We start from the raw sequence: 13,142 nt of genomic DNA, 5'->3' as shown, positions 1-13,142 counted from the left end.
ATAATATGAATGAAAATCTGACCTAACCAACTCTAAAGTATCAATAAAAGCTAGTCTCTTTGACAGATTTTCTCCCTAGTAACAAAAATAAAATTTATAGTAAAAATAATTAATGTGTCTTAATGTTGAGATGTACTAAATAAATATTGGTTAAGTATGTCTTTTCAAATAAAAAAAATTATGTATTTTATTTTTACATACAAAGTCTCAACTAACTCGAGCATATAGCAAATGGTTAAAGTGTTTAAGTTTGAATCCTCTTTGTGATACAGTACTTTTAAAAAATATATATTCAAAATCCTATAAATATGATCGAATGATTTGAGTATTATATTAACTCGTTAATTGTTTGACATGTACGATTAATGATAATTAATTGGTAATGGTAATTGCATCAAGAAGGATTTTGTATTCCCACTCCCACATGTTAGATTTCAAGAAATTGGGGTGGGGAAAAAGTATATCTTTCATATTCTATATGCATGAAAAAAATCTTCTTTTTCTAATTTCAATTTGTATCTATTTTATGGAAAAAAAATGCATTAAAGTTAATTTAAGTTCAAAGTCTAGAGAGAACAATATCATTCAAACAAAAGTACTTTAGGAAGTTTCCTCTGTCATTTTCTATCATTTTGATCCATCTCCACCTCCACTTTTGAAAAAGAATAAAAAAAAAAAAATATGTGTAATTTGGGTTGGCATCATCACAAAGATGTCAAAAACCATTTAGTTTTCACTTGATTTAGTTTTCAATGGATGATGATTATATTGTAAATTATTCATTTTTTCATTATTATTATTATTTATTTGTTAGAATCAATATAGTAAGTTTTCAATTTCATTAATAGTCCTATTAAACTTACGAAATCATTACAATTGAACCGTTAAATATTGGGACTTGCAAAAACCACCGAAAACTATAAGAATGGTTTCAAATCAAATTCTTAAACGATAAAATTTATAGAATTTGACCTAATTAGTCTTTTTTTCAATTCTATAAAATTGAAAATTATAACGCAGGATTAATGATGAGTCGACCTTTTGATTCTAGAAAATAAAAAATTGTTGTAAAATATTTGTGTTTGATTATAACGATCTTATAGTTCGAGGGTTTGATTGTAATATATTTATAGTTCATGGTCGTGGTTCGTGCATTTTACAATTAAAAGTTTTAATTGCAACATTTCAAAAGTTTGAGGTATCAAATTAAGGTTTACTCTATAGTTTAAGAATGCACTAGAAATTTTCTCACCTCCCAATCTTGATCTCAACCATTTTTTTCATAGGAAAACAAGCGAGCAGAGTGAAATTACGATAGGCCTTAGAGAATCACTCAAGGAGCTGCTACGCCCGTCCACTCGCGGCACAGATGAGAAAAAAGACTATTTATGGTCCCCACTGAACCTAGGCACGATACGCCGCCTCTCAATCTATGTCTCTTACACTCAAGCTCACCTTGCTCTCTCTCTGTACATAAGGAAGAGAGCCCTCTCTTTCTCTCTAAGTAAGTCGAACTTTCCTGGCAAACAACTCCTCATGACAATTCGATACACGCTCCAAATAAACTAGACTTTCACTCTTGAGATCACCCCTCTTCTATTTTATTTGCTCCATACCTATCTACTCCCAATTTGAATTCTAATTTAAATATTAGAGTGCATTCAGCAGAGTATTATCGTGCAAGATTTTTGTGTGTGTAATCCAGAGCTAAAAAAAAAAGGCTTTTGTAAAGAGTCGTGTGACATCTATGTGAGCTCGCTCAAAAATCAACCTCAACAATTAACCTTTTGAATCTATAAATTTAGGGGAGCAAATTAAAAGAAAAATTACAAAATAATGTGAGTCATGTTTTAAAAATTGGAATAAAACTAAGGGTAGTGGTGTTTCATGTGGAGGACACGAGATTTCCACACGAAAAGTTAGAATAATAATAATTCTAAAATTAAAAAAGATGACAAGTGGATTCCACTTTCGTGTGGAAGCCACAAATGCTTTTGGTTCCATATATTGGCCTTCAAATAAAATAAAATCAAAAGCCCTTCCACTCCATTTTCTTTTGCTCTTATCAATTAATTGATTATTTTCAAATCTTTTCATTTTCTAATGCCATGGCCAAGTATTGTAATCGAAATAATATATTGCAATCCTTATCTTAATTTCGAGGACGTGATGCAATTTTTACCTCCTAATAAGTTTCCTTTGAAGAATCGTTTTAAGACAAAAAAAAGTATTATTTACTAGTTCGATGAATTATAAAATGTAGGCCTAATACAAAAATTTACGGGGCTTAAAAGAAATATGAAGGTAGAGCTTAATTACTGTTGAAATTTTTAAGTTTTGAGCTATTTATTCAATTGGTTGATCGAGCTTATGTTGTGTATGACTTGACTTCCACTAAAATTAACTAGAGAGGTTTTTTTTAAAGTTTATGTAGTCTTTTTGTTAAAATGAACGAGTGAATAAAACATAATTTAGCTATTAGGTAAAATTTACAACAACAGTCTAAATCTAAGTCTTAATTAAGTATCATGATATAATATTTCTCACATATCGTCTAAGTTGGTAAGAGTAGTTGGACCACTAGTACTTGTCCACTTTTTGCAACCACTGTGGTTGTGGAGTTTGTATATTTACCAAACCTTAAATTTGTCACGCCTTTAAATTTACCATTTTCTTTTAATCTCATTTTTAAAATAGTTGTGACCTTGGTAAAGACTCGAGATTAAAGTTATTAATCATGTTGAAGTAATTACTTATAAACTCATGATTTTTAAAAAGAAAGTAACTAATTCATTGGTTTTTTAAAATTAAAGGCAAAAGAAAGGAGGAAACTACACCAACCATACATCTAATTTTCGACTAAATAATGATGACATAGTTTATTTTATCTCATTTATTTAATAATTATTTGCCTCTAGTAATATATGGATATATAATTTGAGAAGTGAGCCTCTACTAATAATTGATCTCTTTTGAATTTTTTCCATAAGATGTTTTCTAAGTTTACAATGAAAAATTATAGTACAAAGTAAATCTTCACTATTCACATTTCTCATTGGAGAAGAAAGACAATGCCTTTATTATTCCTTAACGATCTCCAAGACGGCGCCGTTTAAGAGGAGGAAAGGGACAAAAATTTTCAAATTATTCATTTTTATTTTTTGAAAAATGGTTGCTAAAATGTAAATTAAAATTTTAAAACTAATTTTCAAATATCTAGATTTCTAAAGTATTTTTAAAAAGAGGGGAAAAAAAAGAAGGAAATTACAAGTTTATTTTTTCATTAAAAAAACAGAGTATAAAAAATATTTTGTTTTTTTTTTAAATGTGAAGTTAATCCATTTTAAAATCAAGGATAGGGAAGCATGATAAATCTTGGATAAAACCCTCCAAATCCCAACCTCCTGTTTTCAAATTTTCTTGCAGCTGACTTTGGCAATTATTTCCAAAAATGTCCTCCACCTTAAAGTTCATCTCATTAGTATAACTGAAGCAACAATTATTGAATCGATCACTGTTGTTGTTGCTGTTTTCGATATTTTCTTTTATATCTATTGATGGAACCTTAATCTCTTCGATGTCGCCATTGCCCAGCGGAGGAAGATAAGAAAAGTCACATAAGTCTCGAACTTCCTTAGGTTCTAATACTCTTTTGTAATCCACACAATACCCCTCCTCCGTTGTGCCACCAACCATATCCAATAATAGAGGGAATGGGTCATAAGGGATATAGTTGTTTTCGACAAACAAGGTTGGAGGCATGGATGCTAACGATGGAAAAGATGAGTTATCCATGCATGTGTCGTTGATGATGTTGTCGTGTTCATGCATGGGAATGATGTTTTCAATTATCTCTCCAAAGCTGCAATTCCTAGGTTCATGTGATTCACTAGGGTTTGGGGAAGAGTTGCTGCGGTTCTTCAATCTTTTTTTCAATGTAGAGTTCCAAAAATTCTTTATTTCATTATCCGTTCGTCCAGGAAGACGTGCGGCTATTTGAGACCACCTAATCAATATAAAAAAAGAATTGATTTAATAATACATTTCGCGTAAAGTTTAATCAAAAGAAATTAAGAATTCATGTCTAATATAACAACTAAATGATTAATTGGTTTCAATGATATGTTTTTTCCTTTGTTCTTGATTTAAGACCAAATGATGAAGGGATTATTGTATTAATTATTTTGTACTCAATGTTACAAGGAGACCTATTAATCACAAGTATGGCCCATATTTTGACTTTGATCATAATCAATATCTCATCAATAGACCCTACTCGAGGTTTTTTTTTCTTTTTTAATATTTGACAATTGTTATATTAAAATTAATATACAAAGTAAGTATTTTCTCCCATTTCTACGATATGCAAAAAAAAAATGCAGGTATATTAACATGCAAAAATATTTTATAATTAATATGTGTTTTATTCAATTTTGGGTGTGAATATATATATATATATATATATATTTTTTTTTTTCTAGTCAATATCTTACACTAAGAATTAGACTGAGGTAATTAGAATTAGGGTGAAGAATAACTTTAATTAAAAGACTAGTATAGTTATTTTGAAGAGAGAATAAAATAATAAAAAAATTAAATAATTTGTCAAATAATTCTCTATTTTTTTTAAATACTACGACAAAAAAAATAGGTATCTTTAGCCACGATAGTAATTACTAGTAATAATTTTAGTATCAAGCACTAATATCCATAAGTGGTATATTATTTTTAGTTTTTAAACAATGTACTTATTTACATTTTATTCAAAACTCCAATTTTAGTCCCCATAAAATATAAAAAACGCATATTCGATATCGAAACATAAAATTCAAAGAAAGTATACCGGTTGCCCAGAAGAGAATGGAAATGGGCGATAAGGCGCTCCTCTTGGGGGGAGAAGGCGCCACGTTTGAGGTCGGGGCGGAGGTAGTTAATCCAGCGGAGGCGGCAGCTCTTACCGCAGCGGAGGAGGCCGGCATTTCGGGCGATGTCGGTCCAGCAGCCTTGGCCATTGGTAAGCATGTATGTCATGAGCTTCTCGTCTTCCTCCGGCGACCAGAGGCCCTTTCTCAGGCGGCTGTTGGCGGATTCCGGCTTCCTCATTTTGTTCTTTAGGATTGTGGTTTATTTTTAGCCCTTTTTGGTGTGTTTTAAAGTGAAATGTTATTTATATATAATGTTGTGAGAGTGCTGAGAGAAGGCTTGATGTTGCAGTAACGGTGATGATGATTGTGATGGTTGTGGGGTTGCTTAAAATGTCATTCTATGACTAAATGTCTCTCTATAGAGAGAGGATATTTTTTTTGTGTTGGTTGGTTGCTAGGTGGAGTGGAGAAAACGGATTGGAGGGGGACCTCTCCCTCTATGGATCGGGAGAGAGGGAGAGAAATTGTTCGAGGAGTTGGTTGAAACAATGTGGCTGACGGTTTTATATCTATATCGTTAGATGTATATGAGGTGAAGTTAGAAATTGTATTTAGAATCTAGATCGAAAGATTATTAAAGGGTACTGAATAGGATTTTGATCGACCAACAATTATGGACAGCCATAAGGAGAGTAACCAAATAGTGGCAGCTACATTGAATACTTTTTTCAAAATGAAAAGATAGACATAGAGAGAAACGTGAGAGATAAAAGAGAGATAGAGAGAGAATTAGAGTTTCTTGAGGACTCAAGAAAACATATAATTTATAGAACAGATCTATTCAGTTAACGTCGTAAAGCTACACATCATTTTCACAATGATGCAAATTTTACATTATAATTTCATGCAAATTTTACATTACAAAGTTCTAACTCTTTACACATATATGATCTTTTAACTCTAGAAATTTGATAAAAGGACCAAAATTAGGGGAAATTTTTAAAATAATATTTAGTGTTTCATACATATTTTTTGAATTTATAACAAATTAAGTGGGAGAATTGTATGTTCTCTCCTTCTCTAAACTCTACTCCCGTAGTAAAAAATATAAAATATGACACTACCCCTTAATTATCATAGGCAAAGCGAAGAAGGGAGGAGGACAACAATTATCATTTCTTTTAATCTGTCCTTCCTAAAAAAATATATATATAATATTTAAGATTTTGTAATCCTATATATAATGTTAAAATACGAAATTTTGTCATTCCTTTAGCGTGGACAATTTGAACTTATAACTTTTTTGATATATTTTTTAACCAATTTAATTATGCTGAAGTTACCTTTTTCAATATAGATTTAAAATGTAGTTTTTAACTTTTCTTTTTCATACCTTTCTAATGGTGTAGAATCATCAGCCACATTGTTCCAGTCCCTCAAATACTTTCCTAGACTCGTACCCGAGAAAAGAGAGAAAGAGGGGTTGGTCTTCTTGTCTTTGACTCAATTTGTTGTCTTTTGAATGCAATATTTTTCTTCACTCACAAGGTAATCATCATCTTTTGTGCAAAACATTTTTGCTTCCACTTCACATAATCAATCATCTCTCTCTCTCTCTAGCTAGCTTTCTCTCTCTTAAGTTACACGTGAATTTTAAGTATAAAACCTAGAGAGAGAGAGAGAGAGAGAGAATTTTAGTTCGGTATGGCGGTGGGAAATAGTAGAGCTAGAATTTGCATATATTTTCTACATTTTAATTTGTTTGGTTTTGAAAATATGTTTCATTAGAGAGAGCTTTAAGCTTTAAGCTTTAATTATTCAAACCAACAACCCTATATTATATAACATACTCTTTAACCAAATTATTATGCCCAACTACTAAAGCAAATCAAACCCCTCCATTATTATTGTTCAATCAAATTAAATAATATATATATATATTTTTTCCATTTATTTTTATAACTAATTAAACACATTCTTTCTTATCCCCAATAATTAATGAAGAAAAATATTTGTATTGAAAACTAGTTTAGATTCTCCCCATTGAGAAGTAATTTTTTTTAGAAAAGTAATTTTAACATCGGCTTGTTTGGAAATTGATTTAAAAATAGGTTTCTAGAAAATTTTATGAAAAAAAAAAGTGTTTTCGAACAAATTTAGTTCTTTTTCTTTTTAATTACAAGTGGGTGAACCATGCTTGCAACATATATAATAATAATATTAACTTTTACGAGTCAATATTCCATCACAATTCTTTAAAAAAAATTGATAAAAAAAATCAAAATAAAATCCTTGATCTTCAATTTCTTAGAATAACTTTTACTTTCATATTTTATAGATTTTGAATTTTTCTCTCGAGATATTCTACAAATTTACTGATGAGATATTCAAAAGAGGCATATATGTGCATAAACTTTCTAATAATTGGTGAAGTTGTTTTTGAGAAATTACTTTTTAAAATTTTTAATGGCAGAGGCTTCGAAAGCAATTAATGACAGACCAATCATAAGGTGAAAAGTTCAAAGTACCAAAAAAAAAAAATGGTACAAAGGAAATAAAATAAAAAGTAAAATAAATGATAACAAATAAAAGGGGAGGGATTTATGTGATAGCATCTTCGGTATGCAATCCAAATTCTATCTTTTATTTTCACATTCACGGAATTAAATGGATTTATTATATTTTCCACTGTTTTCCAATTTTTAATTTTAATTAACCATTATTTTCGATTTTAAATTTGAAAATTTAAAATATAGAATCACATTTAAAAAAGAGAAGAACTTTGATAAATATTATCTTACAAACTCATTTCATTTTTGTTAAAATTAAAACATTGAAAATATAATACATATTTTTTAACAGTAAATATAATATGTTATAAATTATATAATATTGTAAAATAATAATTCTACAAAATTTATAACAAAAATGTTAATAAATTGATTAATATTATTTTAGGTTGAAGTAAATATTTAATTACCAACCACTACCAATTTACAAATATAATACTAAACTTGAACAAATTTTTAAGATAAAAGATTCAATTTCCAAATTTGCTAGTAAACACATCTTCGAAAATAATGAAAATAAAAATACATCTCTATTTTTTATTGAGTCATTGAATCCTTAGATTTCTGTTTTCAGATCACTAATTATAAGTTATAAAAAAGGGTTTAAGAAAAGTACCAAATATCTTTTTATTTGTGGATTCACCAAGAAGATTTTGTTCATCCTCTTTAAAAGGTTTTTATTTATTAATAACTTACTTTTTCTGTATTGTGTTTTCTAAATACATCCTAATCAAGTTTCAAATTAAAAAAAAAAATCCAATTTTCCTTTTCAATTTTGAGATTTGGCTAAAATTTCAAATGCATTTTTAAAAAGTAAAATAAATAAATAATGGTCAACAAATTTAATTTCAAAAAACAAAATAAAATCATGACCAAAATTTAACTATTATTATTGTTATAAAAAATGACCCAAAAAAAAGATTAACTAGTTGTGTTAGTTTTATTGTTTTATGATCTAACATGGACGTTTGTTTTCTGGTTTTTTTTTTTTAATGATACATAAAGTAAAAGAATAAATTATACAAATTTGAGTTTATCACTTGTCTTTAATCAGTAAATTCATGAATCCACCTCTTCAAATTAATTCAATCTTCCCATAATTGTTCCACGTGGATATAGTTATGAAGACAAATCAACTTATTTGCATATATAGGGGCATTGCCCTTCATGTAAGATCAAATAAGAAAAGAAAATACCAAAGTCTCTCTTTCATGGATGGAAAATGGTAGCTGAGAGCAGGAAGATGGCGTCCCCAGAGATAAAAATTACCCTTCTCAGAGGCTGTCGAGGTTAGCGGGTTCTCGCAAGAATCTCTCCATCTGTCGTGCTCTGGTCTTAATCGACATGTCGAACACTTTCTCGCCAAATTCTACGACTAGACCGCCGAGTATGCTTGGATCAATCTGGTATATGCAAAATTAGATGTGCCTGATGATAAAAGGGTTTAGACAGACAAAATAGCAGAGAGTGTAATTTCTAAGTACCTTCTGTTCAAGCTTCACCTTCTTCCCTTGTCCAATAATATCCTGCAAGGTCTCTTTCAGTTCTTTCTCCTCTTCCGGAGGGAGGGGCTGTGTAGAATGAAGTCATGCAAAGTATCAAATAATGTAAAACAGAAATATTTTCATGCAGTAATTCCATACTTTCAGTGGGTTGATAAGGAAAAAAAATCCAAAATTGTAGTAATAATGATGTTGTATATCTTTATCATCCAAATATGCCTTCAACTACCATGTTGGGTTTTCTGAGCTATACATTTCTGTAAGATATTAAAAAAAATGTAAGACGATACATTCATCTCCCAAGTAATACCCACCAAGTCTCGTATCACACAGTAATGCACATTAACATTCAATACTGGTTCAAGTCAAGATGATGCAATAGATACATAAAACTGGATACCCAGCAAAAGAATTGGGTGTATGTTTCCCAGTACAGAAGAAAAAAATAAGGAAATAATTGCAAGCTGAATGGGTTCAAGCCATGGTCGCCACCTCCCTAGGATTTAATATCTTACGAGTTACCTTGTCAATCAAATGTAGTAGGATCAAATGGTTGGCCCGTGATTAATCAAGGTGCGGGCAAGCTGGCCCAGACACACGGATATCAAAAAAATATATATATTACAAGCTGAAAACCAACATATTATGTCCAGTGAACGATATCCATATGCAGCCGGATTGGGCAAGGGGGCAAGAGGAAAAAGAGCGAAGTAAGGATAGGCCATATTACAGTTTATAACCATGGGTAGATAGATGAATTTCATTATAAGAGTGGGAACTTACAATAACCGTAGTCACAATGGCCTTCACCTCTCCTCTATGAGCCATTGTCAACTCCAGGAACCTCTTTGCAATGCTATCTATGTATCTCAGCCTTCCATTCTCAGCCAATACAACTGAATAGGAGCATGATTACAAAATGGTGTAACAAATAGCTTGCTTTTTAGCCACAAAGCTCTTTTCTTCAATTAAAGGAAAGAATATCAAGATTCAAACGTAGTGAGTAGCAGTAATACCCAAAAAGTTCTTTATTACTTCTGAAAATTTAGCCGCAGCAGAAATATCATTAATAGCTTTAACCCTAGTATCTGCAGGCACTGAGAGATCTCTTGTGAACTGAGAAAAAGTGGCACTTCTCTGTGAAGCCGCAACAAGGTCAAGAAGCTCAGTCTCAACTTTATCCAAGACATTAGCTTTTACTGCTGCAAGGTACAAAGCAGAGGCATAGTTTCCAGATCCCCCAAACAAAGCCAGTGGAACCTATAATATCATAAATAGAAGAGAGCAAAACGAGATTACCCAAATTACATGCCAATAATATATCAGAAAAACATATGATAGTGACATGTATGCTTTGCATTTCAGTAAACCAAAGATGAAGAGGACTAGTAAGTAAAACCGGTGAAACTTTCAAGTCCTAGTCGAGGCCAGCAAATTCAATTACCTTGACTTTTTCCTCATTTTTCGTGGATGCAGTTGAATAATTCCTAGAGACCTGCTGCAGTAGCAAAACGAATATTCACATCAAGTCAATAAGAGGTTGATGTTGATTTGATAGTTTAGAGCTGATAGATAAATGGTGTGATACAATCACAGGTTAAAACAATTATAAGCATATGAACAAACAGAAACCTCACATCCATGAGGTTGAAGCAGACTATAATTTGCACCTACCAAAGTGAAACATCCAAGATGAAGACTCCAAAAAATTTACATAATTTAATTCATGATGGAGATGCAATGAAGAACATGGAATTTCTTACAGGTGGAAGCAGGAGTTTGACAATCAACTTCCATAAATCTTTTACATTGGGGTAATATAGAAGATGAGGAGACAGATTGACAGATTCATTTGGTCACTAACAAGAGCTCTTGCCTATACCTTATTTGGGATTAGCTCTAGATAGAATCTAGAAACCAACTCATTTAGGACCTATGACAAAGAGTTCGTGCTAGACTACGGAGGAATTTCCATTTGGCCAATTGTGGGAGGCTGACCTTAACTCTCTTAGTCAAGATGCGCACATTCACAGATAAATATATAAAAAACAAAAATTAAAAAAATAAGTCCTCCTAAAACTAAAGAAGGAGGCTCCAATCCAGCAAAATAACACCTAGATCTAATAATACATAATACTTAACAACCAACCCCACATAGAAGTATTAAATCTAATAATCTCCTCACCATGCTCCCTAGATCTCCCTACCCCTAAAGATTCTATTATTAGGCTCAATCAATCAATGCCCCCACAAAATAGCAAAATAACACATGTACCACAAAAAACTCTCCCTTGCTCAGGAGGATACAACCTCCTCCATCAAACCTTGACAATCCTTGTTGTGCTGCGAGCCCACAACACCCCAAGCAGCTCAAAGAATCACCCCTAGATATCCTGAGCAGACTAACAATACCAAAAGAAAGATGGAGATAGATTTTGGGAATGAAAACAATCAAGCCTACAAGCTGAACTTGAGAAGGAACTCGTTTGGCAAAGAATTGATTAGATGAGTTCAGCATGTTTACAAGTATGGAAGATGTGGTCATCAATCAAGTTGTCAACAGAGTGAAATGGAACTCATCTGGCAAAGAATTGATTAGATGAATTCAGCATGTTTACAAGTATGGAAGATGTGATCATCAATCAAGTTGTGGACAGAGTGAGATGGAATTCATTTGGCAAAGAATTGATTAGATGAGTTCAGCATGTCTACAAGTATGGAAGATGTGGTCATCAATCAAGTTATGGACAGAGTAAGATGGAGCTCGAAGGCATAGATTAGAGAGAAGAATGATGGAAATCGAATCGTGTTTGTGCATATCAGGCTATCAGCAGTGCTTTCCCTCAACGTCTCAACTTCGAAGGTGGACAACTTTATTATATTTTTAGTTGGAGATGAAAGACCCCAAAATGGTGCAAATTTACTTTTGGACATTGATTTAGAAGAAGCCTGAATATGCAAGCAGGACAAATCGCAAAGGAAAACCCCCCTCTCAATCTATTTCACCCCAAATTCGTGTGAACTGCAGAAAAATGGAGAAACAATCAACCACTTGTTTTCAAAGTCTGTTTTATTCATTGCAAGACTGAGTCGGCTAGAAAAAGTCAGGATTTCCTCTATCAAAAGTTTGGTTCAATGTGGTATGCCCCTAAAAAATACGTGTTTTGCTTCCAAAGGTCCATTTTGATCAGTGGCTTCTCCGTAAAGGCAGAGTATTTCAAAGAAATGTTGCAAGACTTCTTGTAGGCTATTTGGATCCACAGAAATAATAGGATTTTCAATGACATATACAAGGACTTCTGTAATTTCTCGGCGAATGTTTAGAACACAACCTATAATTGGAGAACTTTACACAGAGCTGTTTGTAACTACACCCACTTAAATTAACTTACATTGAAGGTGTTCTTTTAAAACCGTCTTCTTAGCAAGGGGAAGTCTTATCTCCATGGTCTTTCAAAAACGACGCCTTCCCTTTTAATGAAATTTTCATGTCGCATTGTTAAGGAAAAGAAAGAAAAGGAAATTCAATAGTCATCATTTTTAAAACTTGCATTCAAATGTCAAATCATATCCTTAACGTCGATGAGGGATTCGCAAAATCACACGCGATCAAGAAAAAATAAACTGAAACCATCGGCATCATTTATACCAGAAATCCCACTACTCATTCTAAATTATTGACGCTTTGACGCAGAAATCCCAGAAATCAAACAGACACCAGGAAAATCAAAGCCCATATTTAGGAACGGATGTTAGGCAGACGAAGCCGGGAGAAACTAAGAACACAAAAAAAGGAAATAGATTAGAAAACCGTGCACTCTTACCACGGAGTTGGTGGGGCAAAGTAGGGATCTTAGGAGAGCAGTTCTCTGAGTCTGAGACTCCGATTTCAGAAGCTGATTGAAATGGGGGATGATCGATCTCATGCGCCCAGCCAAAGCCATTTCAGAAAGGGGAAAAAAACCCTAATTTCTCCGATTAACGATGGAGAATACTACAAAGGGGAGAAAATTTCGCGAATTGAATACTCGAGGATGATCGAGCTGAGAAGGAGGACAAGCACGTGAATTGCACGTGTCTTTGTCGTGGGTCCGGAAAAACCATGCTTTTGTATGACACGTAGGACGCTACAACCAGAGAATTTCTTGCCACGTGGTGCAAGCCCAGTACCAGCATTTATTTCCCAAGCTTGGACCATGTAGAAA

General features: G+C 32.3%; 2 protein-coding genes across 3 annotated transcripts; both read right to left on the bottom strand.

The window, feature by feature from the left end:
- Positions 1-2,956: 2,956 nt before the first annotated feature.
- On the bottom strand, positions 2,957-5,140 carry LOC111019786 (transcription factor MYB83). Its single transcript, XM_022296244.2, has 2 exons — positions 4,844-5,140; positions 2,957-4,006 (listed from the first exon to the last, which is right to left on the bottom strand). The coding sequence occupies exons 1-2, from the start codon at positions 5,101-5,103 to the stop codon at positions 3,334-3,336; spliced, it is 933 nt and encodes a 310-aa protein (XP_022151936.1). The 5' UTR covers positions 5,104-5,140; the 3' UTR covers positions 2,957-3,333.
- Positions 5,141-8,493: 3,353 nt separating this feature from the next.
- Positions 8,494-12,964, bottom strand: LOC111017302 (ATP synthase subunit O, mitochondrial). 2 transcript variants are annotated; one of them, XM_022293024.2, is made up of 6 exons: positions 12,762-12,964; positions 10,382-10,432; positions 9,954-10,197; positions 9,721-9,833; positions 8,920-9,006; positions 8,494-8,838 (listed from the first exon to the last, which is right to left on the bottom strand). In XM_022293024.2, the coding sequence occupies exons 1-6, from the start codon at positions 12,879-12,881 to the stop codon at positions 8,710-8,712; spliced, it is 744 nt and encodes a 247-aa protein (XP_022148716.1). In that variant the 5' UTR covers positions 12,882-12,964; the 3' UTR covers positions 8,494-8,709. The 2 variants fall into 2 exon arrangements, with proteins under 2 accessions (XP_022148716.1, XP_022148709.1); XM_022293017.2 differs by having other exon boundaries at positions 10,382-10,435; positions 12,762-12,962.
- Between the last annotated feature and the right edge of the window lie 178 nt (positions 12,965-13,142).

This window comes from Momordica charantia, assembly GCF_013281855.1.
Source record: "Momordica charantia cultivar OHB3-1 chromosome 9 unlocalized genomic scaffold, Mcharantia_2.0 BLBB01000009.1, whole genome shotgun sequence".
Lineage (NCBI taxonomy): Eukaryota > Viridiplantae > Streptophyta > Magnoliopsida > Cucurbitales > Cucurbitaceae > Momordica > Momordica charantia.
Note: the sequence above shows the minus strand (reverse complement) of the source record. Positions and strands in the feature narration are given on the sequence as shown.

Excerpts from the sequence above, each read along its gene's own strand:
- LOC111019786 (XM_022296244.2), bottom strand. The coding sequence starts at position 5,103 with ATGAGGAAGCCGGAATCCGCCAACAGCCGCCTGAGAAAGGGCCTCTGG. Across the intron at positions 4,007-4,843 it reads CATTCTCTTCTGGGCAACCG|GTGGTCTCAAATAGCCGCAC; the intron begins GTATACTTTCTT and ends TATATTGATTAG.
- LOC111017302 (XM_022293017.2), bottom strand. The coding sequence starts at position 12,881 with ATGGCTTTGGCTGGGCGCATGAGATCGATCATCCCCCATTTCAATCAG. Across the intron at positions 10,436-12,761 it reads TTTGCCCCACCAACTCCGTG|CAGGTCTCTAGGAATTATTC; the intron begins GTAAGAGTGCAC and ends TTGCTACTGCAG. Across the intron at positions 9,834-9,953 it reads AGTAATAAAGAACTTTTTGG|TTGTATTGGCTGAGAATGGA; the intron begins GTATTACTGCTA and ends GCTCCTATTCAG.